At 40.7% G+C, this 21006-nt stretch overlaps 1 protein-coding gene across 8 annotated transcripts in view; it reads right to left on the bottom strand.

The window, feature by feature from the left end:
* Window positions 1-4113: 4113 nt before the first annotated feature.
* bcl11ba (BCL11 transcription factor B a) overlaps window positions 4114-21006 on the bottom strand; it is a 65670-nt gene continuing 48777 nt past the window's right edge. For 7 of the 8 annotated variants that reach the window (XM_058749590.1, XM_058749592.1, XM_058749591.1 and 4 more), the window contains one exon: window positions 7093-9213. In XM_058749590.1, coding sequence (XP_058605573.1) covers window positions 7217-9213 — 1997 coding nt within the window. In that variant the 3' untranslated portion in view covers window positions 7093-7216. Of the gene's footprint in view, window positions 5395-7092; window positions 9214-21006 lie in introns of those variants that run through there. The other variant, XM_058749589.1, reaches the window with a different exon arrangement.

The following is a 21006-nucleotide window of genomic DNA, read 5'->3' as shown; positions in this document are numbered from 1 at the left end:
CCGATCTGTCTGTCAGAGCGAAAGAAGAGGAGGAGAGAGTGACTGCTTTTGGAAACAGCCATGAAACAGCCATGCCAATCAATTGGACAAGGACAAGTTGGTTGAATAATAATGTTAATAATTACAACACAAGTCTAGGGAATCCCTGATTTGCCATGACTCCCTCATTGAGCTATCTTCCACAGAGACTCCTCCGTTACAATAATTAAGAGCACCAGCACCTTCTTCTTCATTTTCTGCAATTCCCCCTGGATCAGGTACAAGTCCAAAGAAGAGAGCAAGACAGGGGGGAGAGAGAGAGAGAGAGAGAGAAAGAAAAAAGTACAAAGATTCCACACCTCTCTCTAAGTTCTATTTAGCAGTTTGAATTCGCCCCCTCCCCATCCGACAGTAAAATCTCGGGCCGTCACTTGAAGCCCGGTGGGGGATTTTGTGGGAAAGAATAGCCATGTTGATCTTGAAGTCTTAAGTCTCAGCGTACCTGTCAACACTCCGGCTCAGCAGCGAAGACTGTGGCTTAAGTCACTTGAAGTTGCCTTTTAATGAGAGGGGAGGTCTGCACACGCTGTCAGACTGAGCCGAAATAATTCCATACCTTCTGAATAACCCAAGCGTGTCTTTTAATCCTGCTGCTGTTTATGTAATGGAAATAAGCAGGAACAGGTTAATGAGAGGGTGAGCTCTGGCCCGCACACACACACACACACACACACACACACACAGACTGGATCTGGTATACTATGAATATGAAGGTGATGTGTATGATTTACGAAAGGCTCAATGCAGCTCTCCCCTTAAACATATTCTAATCAAGATGATTATAATAGAATGTTTGGCATTTCATTCAAACAGATGAAACTCAAAAAAAAAAAAAAAAAAAAAATACCATATACTTTTTTTTTTTAGAAATTTAAGCATTTCTTCCCAAAAGGCAAATGAGATTTTTATTTTTATTTTATTGTGTATTTATATTCTTTTCGTAGACAGTTAGAAGAAGAAAATTATGGCATGAGAAGAAGAGAATAGAACTGACATTCTCTACTTCACATAAGAATGTGTTTAAAAAATTCTCAAAAAAAAAAATAATTCAATTAAATAATTCAATTTTATATACACACATATAATTATATATAATTATATGATATGATATGTGTCTGTCTGTATATATATATGTGTGTGTGTGTGTGTGTGTGTGTGTGTGTGTGTGTGTGTGTGTGTGTGTGTGTGTGTGTGTGTGTATACAGTTTAAATGATCAGGAGAAATATCCCACTTATTCCCCTAATTTTGGACTTTAATCTTGGAAATTTACAGGAATATGTAAAGAGAATGTTATTTCTTCTTGCCTCTTTCAATTCTCCTTCTCTTCCATCTCTCATTCCCTCTGTATTTTTTTCTTCCCTGCTTTTTCCTCCCTCCCTTTCTCCGTCTCTTCTTTTCTTTCAGTGGGAATAATCCCCCCTACAGGAGACTTCAAAGAGCAGGCCAGGCAGGGACAGGCTTAATTACCCGCCTGCCTTAAAACTGATGCCAAATCAAAACTTGCTCTGGTCCATCTCTGTCCTGCCTTGGCAGGGCTAATTGTGGCCTTGGATTCTATTTTGGGGAGTTGAAAAAAAAGGAAAAAGTCACAATTAAATCAAAACAAGAAATATGTGGGCGGCACATCACACATCATCACGTACTTTATATAGTTCTGGAGGTCCTGCCTGATTGATGTGAATTTTAGAGCTATTTCAGAGTACCATACAGTCATTTTTATAGCAGTGTTTGCTTTGTGCTAAATAACACCTCAGCACTAAAATGGGCTGTGCATATATCGAGGGTGTTTTATTTGGCCAGTCCAGAAAGTACTCTATACTTTTTCCATGTTTTTAATCTTACACAGGGGGTAATCCACCCTCTTTTTTTTTTTAAGCAAGTGAAGTTTTAAACCTCTCCGGGATATGCCGCGAGGTTTCGATGGCTGGCCGAGGGAGAGCATTACGTCGGGGTATTTAACACCGTGGAGAGTTGGATACGAGGGGGCTTAATGATGCCGTAGCAGTCGGGATGAGCGCTAATTCACCGCCCAGGGCCCACGACGGATGGGGCACCTGCAGAGCCTGCCATCAGTCAGCTTACCCACCCTCGACAGGTCCCGGGAGGGGCTCCATATCCCTCCGACTCATGGAGCTCTGCCACTCTCTACAAAATGGCCTCATAATGACAGACGAGTGCGTGAGGTAGTTTGCATCTTTTTGTTTTTCTTTTCATCATTCTGACTAAATGCAGCCTCTGAAAACTGTTTGCAACTAAAAACACATCATAAGAATTTGAAACACAAACAAATATGTTTATGTGCACTAAAAAGTCTTGCGTTCCCTTAAGATTTGCCACACGATAAGAACATGCCCGGGAGCCAATTATGTTTATATTGCAGTAGTGTTATAGCAGTGTGTCTTGCTTTAATCTGTATGTGATGTAGTTGAATATAATGTGACATCACAAAACATTTCCCTGAATGGCTCCACCCACTCGTGTTTTCATGTCAGTTACGTATAAAAAGTTGTATTATATCTCAATAATAACAAACATTATGAAGAATCATGAAATGTGAAAGAAAGAGTAAACAGCAGTAAAAATTCTTGTTTTTTTTATTCAAGACCTGCATACCAAAGTTGCCTCAGTCCAAACAAGGGGCATCAGCGTCTAATGCTTGGAAGAATTACGGGAGGAAAAAAAAAAAAGAAAAAAAAAAAACTAAAACAACTAGTATAACACACAAGTGAACATAATTGTCAGTTTGAGATGAACGTACTGTATAAATGAGTGGACAAACAGTCGTACAGAGCTCTCTGGCCTCCACAAAGTGCCACATCTTTTTTAAGATGCAGATACCAGAAGCTAATACATTCTGGGAAAGGGTTTGAAAGTATACATGGTGGGTCAGGTTGATTGATTCGTGTCTGTATGAGTGTGGTCAGTTTTAGTAGCTCTTGATGACTTTAATTGTAGCCTTTGGTTGGAGGCAAAAAGCTTTGATGTGAATTGCACACAATTGAAGAGAAGATCATATACAGCAAGGTTTGGCTTGGCTATCCTGTTACCTACACATTTGAAAGTCCACTGTGTCGATTATTTTAGACATATTATGAGCGAGCCTGTTTCCTGTGGGTGGGTGGGTGGGTGTGTGTGTGTGTGTGTGTGTGTGTGTGCAGAGGGAGGGAGACTGAGAGAGACAGACAGAGAGAGAAAGACCTTCCAAACTTTCCAGACCTTTTTCTTTACTTCCTGATCAGAAAATGATGACACAATAATGACTTGGACAGGTAAAACATCTTGTATTTGTGCTCTATTCTTCTCATGCTAAAAGACCTGAACTTTACAGGCCCCAGAAATCAGGTATTACGCCCCACAAATCAGAGGACAGTCGGGGGCAATGTTTAAAAAAAGACAGACTGTTGCCAGTGCTAGTCAAACACACAAATTAAAAAAAAAGAAAGAAAGAAAGAGATCAAGAAAGAGAGAGAAACAAAACAAAGTCTGGGCAAGCATATAAAATTATTTACAACCAAGATAAGAGTGAACAAAACATTTACTGTTGTATATGTAGCTACAGTAAAAGGTCAGACAACCTCTTAAACTCATCTGTACATTTTTAATTTCAATTTTCACAATTGTATCCTGCCAAATGTGTGTACATATACAGTATATATATATATATACACACACACACATAAACACATCATAGTGCCTACACATGTATTTCATTCCAGCCATTAAGAAAATGCATTACCGAAGAAGAAACCAGAAAGATACACATGACAGGAACCTCAGTATTTTTCCTGTGATCATCTTTCCATACATAAATGTCGCTGGCCCCATTACAGTTCTCTTTTAATCAATTTAATCTTTATTTTCTTACACCCAAGGCAGAAAAATACTAAAACTCAAGACTTTTACAGTTACAGTGACAAAACATTTTAAAGACCCACAATTTAAATTGGACTGTGAAATGAAATTTCTTAAAAAAAAAAAAAAGAAAAAAGAAAAAAAAAAAAAGAAAAGAAAAGACATAAAGAAATAATAATTGGGAAAAAATATTTTTTCTTTTATTTCCTTTTTTTTTTTTTTTTTTTTTTTCTTTTTTCTTTTTTTGTAAAATGCCCAGGCATTCTCCAATATTACAAATACTGGTATACTTTTACAGTAAACAAGAGAAATGTCATATATATTTATATATATATATATATTTATATATATATATATACTTAAAATCCCGTCACCAAAAACCAATATACACACGCCACTATGGCATTCAGAGAAACTTTATAAGCAAACTTGGAAAAAAAAAAAGAAAAGAAAAGAAAAATTCTTGTTTGTTTAAAACACACATACACAGAAATATCATTTTACCCTTGTACTTGTTTCAATACTGTAAACGTATTTTAAGACAGAGTGCACTAAACGTTTTACTTTTTTCTTTTTTTTCTTTTTTCTATTTTTTTTTTTTTTTTTTAAGTTTCTGTAGTTCCTGATTTTTGTCCAGTCTCTTCCTTGACTATTTGTAGCAAAAGAATCATCCATTATTTTCAAGGGACGCAGTCTTGTCCTGAAGTGAAAAAATTTACATATATATATTTATATATATTTGTCTATTGTGTGTGTTTTTGTGCAGTTATATGTACATATGCATACATATATACACACATAGACACACATTAGTATTGTGCTGGCTACCTTTCATTTTAGTTCAGCTTAGTTCTTTAAGTGACCTACGTATCTGTTTTTATCATTATTCTTTTAGAAGCAGATTAAAACCACATGGACTTAATTTTTTCTTTTTTTTTCTTTCAATTCTTTGCTTCACAAAAGTGTTGCATTTGTCTTATAAGACAATAAATAGGAAGATCAGTATTCAAGGCACACTCATGTCAAATTGAATGGCAGTACAAAAACTGTCCAAATAAATTAATTTCATTTTTATAGTGCCAGCATTGTGAAAGCCAAGCCTATCAACACTGGCACTTCAATCTCAGATGCTCCCTCTAGCAAGGCCCAATAAATTTGTATTTTAACATAATTTCTTGCTCAGAAGCCGTTTTCGCTATTGTTTTCAAATATGTAAATCAAAATAATAAAGTGCGGGTCAACTGCAAAGAGCTGTGTATGTTTACTTTTCTTTCTCTCTCTCTCTCTTTCTATTTCATTAGTTTGCTTTGCTCTTTTTAAAACCACGATATTCCCTCGCTTCAATCGTTTGCGCTGGTTAGGGCATCTTGTTGAAAGAAGGCTGTTTAACTGCCAATAAATCAGTTGGATAGAAGAGAAAAGAAAAGGGAAAATTCAGCTGTGCATTCTGTAAGCGTGTTGCTACTTCTGAGAATGCGTTCAACTACACATCACAGGAAGTCCTGAATGAGAAGAAAGAAAGAAAAAAATTGTCTTACTGTTTTAGCACACGCTCAACAGGTCATGACATACACTCTTTACTGTGCAATTGACTAATCTGCATACCTGCTGATGGCTCTGACACACGGGACATGACCAGATTAACCAGATAAGTCAATATCATACACGTTTTATAACTATAATCAGATTCAATGTGCAGTATAAATTTGCTTCTCAAAATGATTGCTAAATATATATATATGTACAAAAATGCATAGGGCTGTTTCAAGTGATTTAAGAAACATTGTAATAGAATGACAACATTGCTGAAAGTATAATTGAATTCATTCTAATCTAATCTGGTTAAAGTGGTGACTCCGTCTAGAACCTCAGACCCTAATACCCAAAAATGAAACAACAGAACTGAACACAAAATAACAATGTTTAGATTTAAATGTCAGTCAACTGAAACAGAACAGTGGTGCTGCCTTGCTTTTGACTAATGTGCTTTTAGGTTTACTAACTTGAATTGGACTGTAAAGATCCTTCTCTCTCTTTCTCTTCCTGTGTGTGTGTGTGTGTGTGTGTGTGTTTAAATCACTCTCCTAGTGTACGAAAACTGCTTCATCCTCTGGCCTAGACATCTGTCCCTTTAACTTAACAACGATGTAGTATGACAAGCCACTTTTATGGGAAAGATGGAGTTGATTCATGACATTTAGGGGTGCTTGGCAGTGTAATATGAAGTGTGGAGACGAGGCGAGGGTTGTGAATGAGCTGAACCAGAGGACTGGACTGCTTTATCAGAGAAGACGGCTGAGATCAGATAGCAGACTTGGCAGAAGTAGCTATGCAGCTCACCCTGAGTTGTTTTAAGCCGTCTTCCTTCTACTACTATTGTGCTATTCAGCAAAATCAAATGGGTTTGATTAAGTGCAGTGTCTATGGAAAGGGTGCTGGCAATTAAAATTGACTACTGAGACCTATAACACAATCCATACTATGACTAGCGTTGTCTGGGTCGGTACTAGGTACCGATAAGCAGCTGCCTTCACTTATGTCTGTCTTTATGGTCTCCTCTCTTTGATTTCGAGTAGACGGAGGTCTTCAGCCCCACAGTTCTCTTTAGATTTACTGTTAAAACTGATATTCAGTGCTACATTCCCAATTAGATTGACATGCTTAAAATCAGTTCGTGCTACAAGGTCTAAGGATTGTTGTCCGCTCATTTCGTAAGTGTGAATAATAAACAAAAAAGGAAAACAAAAAGAAAGACAAAGCTTTCTCAATTCAGCTTTCAAAATTTGAAGATTGAATGCGGCTTCTCTTCAAGAAATTACATGTGTATCTTAAATAATCTACATCGTAAGCAGCGGCCTATGGATTTCTCAAACGATACTCTGTTTTGCTTAAAACAAACAAACAAAAATCTCAGGATGTCTTTTGGGTTTAAACAAAATCTCAGCATTTGAAATAAATCATAAGAAAATGGAATAAAAAATTGTGAAATAAAAATGAACCTGCACATGCCAAAACATAAAAAAATCCAATAAATACAGAAATTATTGCACAGTTAAAGGCTCCATTTAAAATATTGTCTAATGTATCCACTCATAGATAGGCGGTTTATACCGGCTCCAAATTAATCCCCTTTTTTTTGATTTTCCTCTTCTTTAATGTCTTTCTCAGATGGCAGTTTCTTAGGACAAAACTAACTCAAACCATTAACTTGAAAAAAAAAAAAAAGCAACCAAAAAAAAAATACCCAACAACAAACAAAAAAACAGAGTATCCAGCTACCCCTTTTATAATCAAGGAATTGTGAGGCAAAATAGGAAATCTGGCTTAGCTTCTCTCTGCTTGTTCAATTTTGACCTCATTCGTCATCAAATGTTCCCCATGCCACTTTTTCATGTGTTTCTCGAGTGTGCTGTAGACGCTGAAGGGCATTTGGCAAATGTCACAGCGGTACACTTCCTTACCGAGCTGGCCGTGTGTCTTCATGTGGCGGGTAAGCTTGCTGCTCTGGGCGCAGGCGTAGTTGCAAAGCTCACACTTGTAGGGCCTCTCGCCTGTGTGGCTGCGTCTGTGCACTGTCAGATTGCTACAGTTCTTGAACACCTTCCCACAGTACTCACAGGTGTCACTCCTTCGGCTTTCTTTTGAGCTGGGCCGGCCCGGTCCCGGCCCCCCACCCAAGTGTGGGGTGCTGCCTCCGCTAGCGGTACCACTGCGGCCGGAGAGGCCCCCGTCCAGCAGGTCCCCTGGCGGCGTGGAGAAACGCAGGCTGCCGTTCTCGGAAGAGTGCTCTGAGGAGGTGGCGAATGGAGATTGTCTAGAATCGGTGAAGCCAAGAAAGGGATCTTTGATGAAGTGGCGGGATGTTGCATAGCCCACTAGCCACTGGGAGTAGACGTTTTCAGATGGGATTAGGGGGGCTGGGGGCATGTCCAAATCCTTTTCGATTTTGATCCTCTTGTTAGAGGTGTTGGAGAGGCTAGGGCTGGTGATGGGAGTGGGCTTGCGGGGAAACAGGCCTGAGAAAGAGTCGCCTGAGCCACAGTTCCTTCCGTTCACAGTTGCACGCTCCACTTGGTCCATTTCCCCCACTACTGAATCGTGGTCACCTGCATCCCTCTGCACTTCTGACATCCTTTTGGAGAATGGAAGCCTTTTCCGATTGTCGACTATTAAGTTATTGTACTGCTGGATGGAGCTGAGCCCTACGTTTTCCACCATCTTCCCCAAAGAGAGACTCTTCTCATCCGAAGGAGGCTTTGAGCCATTTTCCCTATTCCGACTGAACTCAGAGTCCATGCTGAAGTTTGACTCAGGCCTGCTTTCATTTTCTAGTTCCTCCTCTTCTTCCTCTTCCTCCTCCTCTTCATTTTCAGGGCCCATGCCCTCACCTCTAAAATCGCCGTCTCTGTTCTTCATACTCTCCCCAGTGACGTCACTAGTGCCTGGCTCAGGTGAACTGGTGGTGGACAGGCCATCGTCAGAACGCCCCGTCATGGAGCCAGACTTGTGCATGTGGGTCTTCATGTGGCGTTTTAGTTTGCTAGCCTGAGAACAGGCATGGTCACACAGTTGGCACTTGTAGGGTTTCTCGCCTGTGTGGCTTCGCCGATGAACAACCAGATTACTCTGAAACTTGAAGGTCTTGCCACAGAACTCACAGGATTTCGACTTGGCCTGTGTCTGCGGTGGGGTGGTGCTGTTAGGGGGCATGGGAGGCAGCGGAGGGGTGCTCAGAAAGGGCGACTTCGGGCTGGGCTGGAAGGGGTTGGGATTGAGGAGACGATGCATAGGGTTGGCACGGCTTGGTGACAGCGGTGGAGTGGAGTTGTTGTTTCCAGCAAGCTCTCTAAGTCGGCGGGAGAAATCCATGGACTGGGACTCCATGGCCATGGGTGTCATGCGCATCACTCTCTCAAAGGCACTGGGATGCTGGGAGATTAAACCCATTTCCTCTGCGCTAAGGCGTTCTAGGCGATGGGGATCTAAGTGATGGCGAGGAGGGGGGCTGACAAAGGGAGGCGTATTAGGGAGGCGGTTTTCCACAAAGCCAGGTGGGGGCTCTCGGAGTAGGGGCCCAGTCATCCGTAGGAGGTGGAAGGGGTTGCTGTCCCCTAAAAAGTTGGTTAACGGGGACTGTGGTATGGATTCAGCACCAATGGGGGGAGGAATAGTGATCCGTGGGGTCAGGGAGGTATTCGAGGGGTTGGTCTCCAAGTAGATGCGGATCCCATGCGTGTTCTGAGCGTGTTGCAGAAGGAACCAGGCGTTGGTAAAGGGCTGTTTGCACGTTGTGCATATGTAACTCGAAGGTTCATCTCTACCTGCAACCAAGCAGAAAACAACAAAGATCTTTATTTATGTCTGAGTTTAAAACCTCTGCAGGTCACTTCCACAACATTTGTGTCATAATGCTAGAAATTTTGTCCTGTTAAATAACCCACTAAAAGTAGATCTGACTTGATGAAGAATGAGGCGTAGGGTTAAGCATGATTACATGTTACAAAGAACAAAGTTTGAGGTATCTGACACTTTGGGCTATGGCCATTTTCGTGCACCCATCAGGCTGTCACATGAACATAGCAACTCATACTTAACAGAGCTGTGACAAGTGCATTTCCATACTGCTCCACGAAGGGTTAAAGCAGTGGGAACATTGCATTCCCATTTCAACTTGCCTTTAATCTTTGCTTTTACAAATGGCTGACTCATTTTAGAAGTATAATGCCAGGCAAGAACACTCTAAACTGGGAAACCCTCCAAGCACTGAGACTGTCCTAGGATGCCAGAGTAATATGCCACCAAATTGGAGAAGTACAACTTAAACTGTGATTTAGGGGACTCTCATCACTATCAAACAAATAAACTTAAGTTGTCCCCTCAAAGAAACAAATAAAAAATGAGAGAGTAGGGTGTGGGTTGGGGGAAGGGGGAGCACACATCAAGATAAATGGTTTCAAATAAAGAGTGAAAACACTGCCTGTGATTTAAAAGGCTGAGGGGAAAAAAGCACACCGGTGTGAGTGTTAAAGTCTGTGGCATTTAAAACAGCTCAAGGGTATTATTTACTGTTCCATTAAGAATTTCTCAAGATTGTTTTTCTTACTTCCTCTCACGTTTTCTATAGTTACACTTCCTGGAAAGCCCCCTCCCCCCTTAATGACATCACAGTGAATCACTGCTACTCTGAGAGCAAGTTTGATTACAAAGAAAAAATGGCTCACTAGTCAATTAATTGCACAGTTTCACTTATAACAATTTTATTCAGCATTCCACAGTTTTAATCATATAATTAAATACCAGCAAGTGAACGTGTGAAGTCTGCATAAACTCTAGGTTCAGGTAAAGTGTGAACAGCATCAGTTCTCGGATCAGAGAATGTGTTAAAAAGTGGCTCCTGTGCTTGGTGCGGCTCTGGAGCTTTAACTATACATGATTAATTGATGCTACAACTTCACTGTTACACCGGTTCCGCCATGCAAAGGGACTCATTACCATGGCAGCACAAACAAGCCAAGTGTACTGAGTATACAATGAAAAAGGATGCTAAACCATCTCTGCTGTACTCCAGGGGCACTGGTGTAAAAAAAAAAAAGAAAAAAGAAAAAAAAGATCTACAAAGTCGAGATGGTAATTGTGCACTAGGAAATGAGCTTCATTTATTTATTAAATGAAAGCTTGCTGTTCTGACCTAATGCAGCAATTTAGGATACGCAGAAAAACATATGCTGCCGTAATTGTTCGGGTATTTGATTTCTGGCTGTGCTTTGTGTACCTTTATGAGTGTTTTCAAGTATATGTATGTGTGCGAGAGCGAGCGACTGCGAAGAGAACAATGGGGCGGCAGTCACACACAGGGCTCGGAGGAGCTGGGACTAGGAAGCCCTCATGGGTGTCTATTTCAATCATGGCCATTGTGAAGGATCAAAAAGAGCAGAGAGAATGAATGGTTAGTATCTGTTCTAGCATTCCTTTACATGCTGCCGAAGAGCAATGCTAAACAGGGGAGTGTGTTTTCATCTGAAAGAAACATAGACAAGGGATTATATACAGCAATAGCCTGAAGCTTCATCTTATTGGTATACTGAGATGCAATATTTCATCAAGGAATTTGAATAGTAAGCACACAAAAATGTAAATCAGTAAAAAATGAGTAGTGCCATGCACATATGAAAATTTCAAAAGTGCCACATTAACAACATTAAAAAAAGCATTTTATTCCACAGGTATCATAGCATCCTTTTGTGCTTAGAGAAATAGCACTATCAATAGTTTACCCTTCATGTCCTGTTTGGGGTCTGACCCAATGCCATTTAAACTTTTATTTAGAATTTATTTAGATTTTTATTTAGATTCTTAATGATTTTTCTAAATCTTATAAAATCTGATTATAAGCAAAGGTGATAATATCCTTTAAACATCCTATCATATGTTTAAATAACCATATGCTGACATCAGTTTCAGATTGGTGTAAACACTAAGAAATACACTCCAACCACTGCTTTAATGCATGCTTACAATGTTTGCTATGGTCAAACTGACCTCAAACATAAACAAATTTACTATATTTGATATCAGTTACGATTCTGAAAGGTGCATATTTACTACAACAGATAAGTTAAATCTGCAATAATGTTTGCCTATAGAGTTTAAATATCTCATAATAATTTACAAAAAATAATAATATTGTAAATGAGGAGAATGTTAAATTTCAAAATTCCTTTTAAGATTATTACTCATACCATTTGAGACCTCAAACATAAAGCACAAACATTCACTCTCGACAGAACATGAGGGTTAAAAAAAAGCTTCTGTCAGATGATGTGTTAGCTGATATGTATGACACTTAGAAAGAAATGTTCAATCAATGCCCTTTTAAATGTAAAAAAAAAAAACCTTCAAAGATGAAACATTTACAAGCACTTAAATGCATTTTAAAGGTTCGCTGAGAAAAAAAAAGCATTCCCCACTAGATGTTATTATGTGGCTGATGTGCATTCGTAAGAACATCTGTTTACCTCTACCCTTGTCCTGTAAAGCCTTTGGCTTAATTACAGTGGACAGAGCGTAAGCTCTGCACAATGGCCATCTTTTTTTCCCCCCAGCCTCTCAAGGCCTACATATATGCATACACGCAAAAACACACACACACACACACACACAATCCTCCAACCTCCTCTTGTTGTTTTATGGCAGATGCTTTCAAAAACTAATGCTCCATGTAAAGGAGGCCTAGAAAACAAGTAGCGTCTGTGTTTACCAGGCACTGTCCTTTTCCACTGTGTGTGTGTGTGTGTGCGTGTGTGTGTGTGAGTGAGTGAGTGAGTGAGTGAGTGAGTGAGTGAGAGAGAGAGAGCGAGAGAGAGAGAGAGCGAGAGAACCTTTCTCGATGCTAACTACCGGGGCGTAAAACACAGGCTACTGTACTAGCTGATCCTCTCGCAGACAAACAGAAGTCATCAGGGGGCCGAATGTTCATTTCTGCCCCACAATTAAGACGAATCAATGGCCGCTGCCTGAAATGGTATTTGTGGCCGTGCTGAAGGGACTCGGGCGTGAGTTTATTGAGAAGTGTTCAGCGCCTGCACTCCCGAGGGGATTGGAGTCCGACGCAGATGGCAAATAAAGTATGCAGCCCGAGGCGAGAGCACATTATGCTAATTCTAATGTCAGCTGTACTTTAATATACAGCTCTATTTAATCACCCTATTATTTCACATTTCCATATGAAAAAAGGAAGAGAGAGGCAGAGAGGGAGAGAGAGAGCGGGAGAGAAAACGTGCATCACTTCTCTTGCTACTAACACTACGAGTGTGCTCAGGTTTAGGTGGATGTATCCCTGGATTTTGTGTCAGCATGGGGCGCTGTAGCTATTCACTATCAGGTTCTTGTATCAACACACGTTTGCACACATTTACACCTAAAATAACCATAATGAATCATTTAAACCAAATATCAGAAGACACACATTTATACAGGTAATATTTTACAAAATAACACAGAAATAATAAATGCACTAATACTAATGGTACTAACTAATGGTACAGCGTTATCTTTATAAACATGCACCTAAAACACACATTCATAAATACATAGAATATAGAATATAAGACAATATAAAATGGAATCCACAACACGTAACAATCACAATGTGATTATATATATATATATGTATATATATATATATATACATACAGTATATATATATATATATATATATATATATATATATATATATATATATATATATATATATGTGTGTGTGTGTGTGTGTGTGTGTGTGTGTGTGTGATTTTAATGGATAGTGAGTGAGGCTTTGTTAGGATATGGAATTATTAATAATTGTTAATTTTATTAATATTTTTAATATTATATTTTAATATGGCCTATACTATACATATATTCACACAGACGCAAATTCTAAAACTAAAATTTACATTAAAAAAATTCTTCAGAATAGCATCCACTATCAACACTAAGATCATAGTAATTCTAATAGGATTTATTAGTAAAAAAAAAAAAAAAAAAAAAAGTAATCTGGATTTTGTTTTAATGCATGCACAGATATGTAAAAATTTAACTTTGCAAATACAACAAAAAGAATGAAGTTAAATTACCACAAATATAAAAGACATGACCTATAATATAGACTTCCACACGGAGACATATACTGTTTTTTTGTTTTGTTTTGTTTTTGCATTGTTGCAGTGCATTCTGGCAATTCCGATTTCTCTGATTTGGAAATGAAAGGGCCAAATAGCAGCCTGCCCATTCTGCTGATAAGTTTGGAGTGATTAGTTTCTCATGCTGAGCACTGGCTGATTCTATTTTCAATTAGATATTCCCAACGAGGCCCAGCTGCCGGGCGGGAGAGGAGAACGAGGACGGTATTGTGTGAAAGTGTGTGTCATCGGCAGTATCAGTCGTGCATGCAGACCCCAATTCAATTAAAGAGAAATTATCACTAATAACAATCATGGCTCTTCACACACACCAACTTAAACGGCATGCAAATGCCGGGCTTTAAGACACATTAACCGAAAAATAAAAAGATGACAGTTAATAGGTTTCAGCGTCTCACTGAGAGGTACAATGATCCACTTTAGCTTTCATCCTGAAAATGAAAAAAAAAAAAAAACATGAGGAATAAAAATTATTCAACATGCATTCTCTGTGATTTGGCCGCTTTATTTTACAGTTCACAGTCAGTGTCACAAATTTACCGTGACGATTATTTTGTGGTAGTCATTAAAAGTGTCAAGGCCTGACGTAAATTACACCTGAAGACTTGCTTAGTGAATTCATTGGCTTTTGTTGTTTGCACCTTCAATGAGATTAAAAATAAACCATAAATCATAATATCATTTTTAAAAAAGAGAGAGTTAAAAAGGCAGAAAACAAAAACAAAGGATTTTTGTTTGATTTGGCTTATTGTTACATACATTATTTGCTTTGAAAGCATAGGGTGAATGTATGTGTGTGTGTGTTAGTGAACGACACAACCAGATTGTCTTGTGAGGACAAAGGAGCAAAAATCTCCAGGAATTTGAAATTTTTGACACAATAAAGGCGGGTTATAAATTGACAGGGAGGGGGGAGGAAAGGGATATAGCATCTTTTAATGAGGTGCTCATTTGCTGACAGTGGTTTTCACTATAGGGACTTCATTTAGGCTGTCATTAAGTTATTATCTAGCGTAAAGAATTTTGCCGTCCTGTAAGTAGCGTGTTGGGTCTGGAAGCTTTTCTCTCTCTATTAGTGGAAGCGTGCCGCGCTGGCCTGGACGGCTGCCTGTGTTTTGTTTGGCTGTGGTTCACACACAGCTTTGGCAGGGGGCTTCTTGGATGGCTTACAGAGGAAAGAGGGAAAAGCGCGCGCAAGAAAGAAAGGGAGAGCGAGAAACTAGCTCACTCGTGCACGGTAGCTTTTCTGAGCCCACGAGGGAGTCCGGTGTCCCATTTTCGGCATTTACAGTTACGCCATCCAAATTTCCAACAGAAACTACTGTCATAGTACAGTAAAGACAGATCCAGAGAGAGTCATGCCGCTGACCGAGACGCCTTTGAGACATAAGTGCTTCATCATGGCGGTCTGGAAACGTTTTGCAGCTTGAAACAAAAATAAAACGAAGCTGCTGAAAAGTGAAAAATTACTGTAATTGTTAAGAAGAACAGGTTAAGGGTACTTGTGTAGAAAACGCATTTAAGAGCACCGTGATGTGCTAAATTTGGCAGCTTGGAATTATGGGTCATTTTTCTAAGAGAGTAACATTGAAATCACATCCCAGACTAAAGTGTTTCTTCATTTTCCATACATTCCCTCCCCCCAAAAAAGTTCTGTACATCTGATGGATTCTCCAAAGCTTAACACCCTAGTTTTATTACGTTTGTTTAGAGTAAGGCGGCATGCTTTTGGGGAGGCCCTGCCTCATGCAAACGCCTTCTGAGACATAAGCTCCACCTTCATCCCTACCCCGGCATGCTCTCCCAGACTTTTTTTATTTTTGCAATATTGATTAAGTGTAGTCTGGTCCTTAATGATAATTTAGAGGGACTAAACTCCACAGGCCTTGGGATGACTATTCCGTTGAACGATTATTAGTGTGGACACCCTGCTCGAAAATTAAGTTAGATTCTCCTCGGATAGATATGCAGAGCGACGCATGTCCCATTAATTAGGACTCAAGCTGCTGTTTTGCGGAGCAGAGACGGGTCTCGTGAAACATGGCGGCAGCCTCATTCAAGTGCGGCGTCTGGCTGCAAAGCACCGCGCAGCTGAGTGTAAAGAATCGCCACACGTCTCTATTCAACCAGATGAGTGCATCAAACAGAGACGCAATTGTGAGGCAAAATACTTGTCTATCTGAATCTACGGAGGGAGAGCGAGAGGGAAAAAAAGAAGCAAATTGGAGTCCCTTGCGAGAACAGGAAAATAATCCATGGATACGTAAACGACACAGCACGTCACCTCACGCTAACCGCTATACGCTAACAAAGCAAGACTCTTGAGATAAAAAACAAAATGAGATTGTAAACACTGGTAGAACTAAGATGATGTTATGGCTAGAGGATTTCGACACTATGGCTAGCCTCCCTTTGAGGAAGGCAGGGTGCGGGATAAGCCTGTAAATGAGGGCCGCGTGCATACAGTAACGCTGGTCTCTTGTATGATGAATGCCATTGTACTGTAAGGAAGAGGTGGGTGGTGCAGACAGAGAGAGGAGAAAGAGAGAGAATGAGAGAGCCGCACGGCATTGTGGGTCTCCCCTGCTGTTCCTCCCTGGAGTACTGTGATGTGTGCTCTTCAAAAGGGCTCCTGTCACTGTCACTGCTTCATTTAAAGTCAGACTCCCCTGAATTTGCATCTTGCAACGTCTTACAGGACGTGCCATATGCCGTCCAAAAAAGACAATGCTCACAAATAAATTGGCATCCCCCACCCCCACCCCCCATCTCTCCCCAGCTCAGAAAAACAACATCTGAGGATGCGAGAGGATGTTGTTTTAAAGATGGCACACAACAAAATTCAGCCAGTGTCTGTAACAAACCAAACAACAAAACATCACCTCAGGTTCGGGGGGGGGGAAATCATCTGGTTTAAAAAAAAAAGAGAGATTTTTTTATAATGACTGTCTTTATACCCGTACGAGGTGTGAGCGGGAGAAGCTGGTTAACACCGTTTCACGGCGCAGATCTGAGAAGAAATATTCGGCGGTGTTAATTTAGCCGGGTTTCCATGTTCCGGAATCCTCTCAGGAGCGCACGCCGGCCCCGAGCGGAGACTTCATACCTCACAGCCCAGTCGGAAAGTGCAATAACGAATAAAAATGCTCATTACCGAATGATTTCAGTTTTCTCTATGATTCAATTTGCAGTAATTACTGTGGCCCGCGCTAATAAAAACTGCTACAAAACGCGAAGGTCAACTACCAGTTAGGCGTGTTCATTTTCATCTCAATGTATTCATCCTCAGCGCCTAATGGCCCAATTTTCTCCCCTCGCTCTTCAATAAATATTGCTGGAATTACAGGTTAAATAGCTAAATTAAATCATGGCTATTATGGAAGGCTGCACCAGTCGGTGAGGGAAACAGGTTTACCTCTAGATCGACAATTGCTGGGGAAGTGCCAATCACTAGACAGTTTACGATTAATGTCAACTGTGTCAAGGCCATCAAATTACAGCGTTCATTCCCCGCTCTACACCCTGTGTGCTGTGAAATAAGAGAAACGTATGCAAATGCCTTATTACGGCAAAATCAAAAGGGTATTTGTCATGCGCTGGAGCAGATTAGGCTTTTAAACAAACTAGATGCAAGGTAACTTAGGAGAAAAGGGCCTAAACTTCTGATCTGTTTATGAGGAGGAATTGTGTTAAGGTCAGGCTTTTAAATACTTCGCTCGAAGTTATTAGATTAGCAGAAAAAAGACCAAGACGATGACGGTCGAGATGCGCAGTGAAAGGTTTAATTGCCAGCCACCGGGTCTTGGAGGTGTTTTTTAATTGCTCGGGATGAATTTTGTTCCATCTGATTACCCAGCATACTCTAATGACCAGGGCTACTTATGACAACTGCAAGAGGTGCAGGCGGATATTGAAGCTGGGAGGTAATTTGTGTAATGACTGCAGAGACCGAGAGTGGAGAGCAACTGATTTGGTACCTTCATTCATCCCGGGCTTCCTGACTGGAGCACTAGGCAGTCTGTTTGTGAAGAGTCCCCCTCATTATCCGTCCTCTCGCCCCTTAACGTTTAATTAATATCTTAACCTTTGGAGTTATTTTGGGAGACTCTGCCTTTTCATGCTGGAGATGAGCAAAGGGAAGAAGGAGAAAAAATTGGTCACATGGGACTGCAAATCCCACTTCAAAACTGGACATCCTGTTAACCAGGACTTACTCAGATAACCTTGGAATTTCCCGAGCGTTAGAAGTCTCCCTTTCTGAGCCAGAGTCATCTCTCTTTGAACTGCCTGGAGTTTTTCACACACTGGAGTTCTTAAATTATTAAGGTCGAGATTATATTCCTTGTATTTCATGGTACCTGCAGACTAGGCGGATTGAGTTCCTGCTAACAGACCGAGTCTCTCCAGCGCTTTGCTGTGTTAACGTCTTTCCGCAAGAGGACTAAAAAACAAGAAACAGAGAGGAAAACACAAAAACAAGTACTCAGCGTTGCGGATCGATAACTCAAAATGCCATGAAGTAGGCGGCGCAGGACGAGAGAGTCCGCCGCGTGAGCTAGAGTGGACCTGGGAGACTAAGCCAGACCTGACAGCCCGCTTCTGGGCCTGGGGTGTCGGAGCGCTCCACATTTGATAGAGTCAATGTCACGACAAACTGATTTGCATTTAGAACAAAGATGACATGAGCCCTAGGCACAGGGTGCCTCCCTCCCGTCCGCCCAGCTTGTGGAAAGTTTCCTGACATTTCTTGCATTATTAAGCCAGGGGCTTCATTACCATGTGTGTGATCTGGGAGTCTCCCAGGCCTCTAATTCCTCACCTTGAATTGCTAATGTCTTGTTTATGACTATCATGGCAAATCGGAGGCAACAATTACATGCAAATCAGTCCCGGCGCATTGTGCTGCTGCGAACAAAGCTGTGGAGAGCCAGAACTGCGCCTGCCCACAGTTTCCTCTAGTATGGAGGAACGCTTCACGCTCTTACGCATGTGACGTACGCTTGTAGGAAGAGCTACACCTGCTCCGTAAGCCTCAGAAAGGAGAGATAATCGTGAACTAGTGCCGTAAAAACCAGTAGCGTCCTTAACCGCAAAGTTACGCATCTCAGAGCGTGCTCAGTGGGGACAGCACCGTCTGCCACAAAGACAGTGGGCAGATCTGAGGGGGAGAGATAGCATTCAGCAGGAGAGCAGGGAATCATGGGTGATTTACTAAGTGTAAATGAGGCGAAGGAATCTAGAAGCAGCTGTTTTTTACAGCCTGCTTGACATACTAGTGCAGACCTGGACTGGACAGCGCACAGCCATTTCCCACAGCTAACATCTGCTTTACATTCTCTGCCTCCTATCTGCCAAATCCCCAACTGGACAGGTTGAGTTCAAGAGGATAAACACACTTCAGCAGTTTGGACAATACTACTTCACTACTTTTCACCCACTTTTTCTCCCTATTTTTTTTCCTTTTTTTCTGTTAACTAGATATGTCACATCTTGTCTTTATTTTATTTTGTCATTATCGCCAATTTTATTTATAAGCAGGACTGGAGGTGAAAGGAAGAAAGGACTCACAATTCAGTAGTCAAAATAGCTAAAAATCCTTAAAACAAGAAATTCACCTGAATTAAATATTACCAGTAAAATAGCACAAAATAGACTCGTATTAAAGATACATTCACTCATTTTTTTGGATATTTTAACTGGAAAATAATACACAGATTCTTGTTGAGAGTATAATTTTTGCAGTTTCAATCTGGTATCTGCCACATGAATAGCACGGCTAAAGGTGCGAACTGCTGGGCTACCTAGACATTTTTTGCAAGCACTAGATCTTCTTTAACAGCAAACAGTAAATCAAGTCAGAGTTTGAAACTAAGAGTTCTCAAAAACGTTCACCACTAGTGATTAGCCATTTCGACTTGTGCTTAAGGTGGAGCACGGAGCCCTTACCAAATGCCAAAACCTCTACTCCCATAAACCAACATGAACGTCCATTATCCTGTCATAATTTCACGCAAAGGATGTTATTTATATTCATCTCTGACAGGAAAAGTGCATGACCGTGAGAACTGACATTTATATGACTGTCTGTGTTAAAGCTTTTCCCCTGACTGACAAAGACGCACTCTCCTTTCCTCTGCCGTGTGGAGCGAAATCCGGGTGCATGTGGCAGCGCCGCGGCCCATCTCCTCACGTGAGATTAGGGGAGGCAGGGATTAGGCAGGTCGGGAGGGGGTACGAAGCTGAAGGGTTACTGGCATTATTTCTTATGAATTTAAACGAACGCTGAGCAGCTTAGGAAAATCAGAATGAATTAAATTCATTAACTCTCCCAGTGACAGCAAAGTGGCAAGGCGGAGAGAAGAATTAACAATTTCTCTCCAATGAGGTCATGTCATTCCAAAACAGGCCAGCGGTAGATAGGCAGGGAGTGTGTGCAAACACGCGCGTGTGGGTCAGAACTTTGAACATCGTGTCAGGAAACCGTGGCTCGCTGGGTCACTGTCAAGCAGAGGGAGCTAGAGGAGAACAGAAGGTCTCATCTCCCTTCATCCTCTCTGCGGACGGGGGAAAGGTGGATGTCAAACTGTCATTACCAGTCCACTGGATTTACTCCCTCTGGAGAACATCAGCTTTTAAATAAGGCTTTAAAATTACCATAAGTGTGCCCGTGTGCAAGTGTGGCCGTGTGTGTGCGACAGTGTGAAAAAGGTAGATGCTTTCAGTAGTTTCTGGATGAGGAACCCGAGCTAATGCGGAAGGCCTAAGTCAGCAGCTCTGTGTATGAAAGCCTGTGTCATGTTAACAAATTAAAAGGATTAGAGGTGAATGGGACAGACATGGCTTAACATCGGCATCAGGCTGGTCAGCACTGGGAAGAAGGGGGGGAGTGTGGAAGTGGGCAGCGTTTAGATGAGATTGGGGGAGGGGGGCAATTCAAACCTCCTAATCCTGCTACACAGGTCTTAAGTAGCACCAGCCTCACCTGCCTGCTTGTACCTGCCTCAAAATGCAAGAGAGAACTTCTCAGAATTGCAAATGTTGCGAGTTTAAAACATAAGAATAGTATCAATAGAAATATATAGTCAAAGCAAATGCTAATATTAGGTACCAAACAGTTTAGGCAAAATTCAGAATGTTTAAATTTGAGCTTTTTTAAACTCAAACAAATCTTTGCCAAACCAACAATCAAAATTCTAATAAAAAAGTACAGTTATATGGAATTTCTTGAAATTTCAGTTAAATTCCTCTTCCTTATATTCAAATAGCAATTCAGCTTACCTCAATTCACATTCAGGAATTAAAAATAGCATTCTTAATTCAGTTCTGAATGCCGCAAAACCCTGGGCGCTAAATCAAACAAAAACATCACAAGTGACTGGCAAGGTAATTACAGATAATCTCATCCATTTAGTGAATATTAGCAATTGTAATAAT

Source organism: Onychostoma macrolepis, chromosome 17, assembly GCF_012432095.1.
Source record: "Onychostoma macrolepis isolate SWU-2019 chromosome 17, ASM1243209v1, whole genome shotgun sequence".
NCBI lineage: Eukaryota > Metazoa > Chordata > Actinopteri > Cypriniformes > Cyprinidae > Onychostoma > Onychostoma macrolepis.
This window is presented reverse-complemented; position numbering and strand designations above follow the sequence as displayed.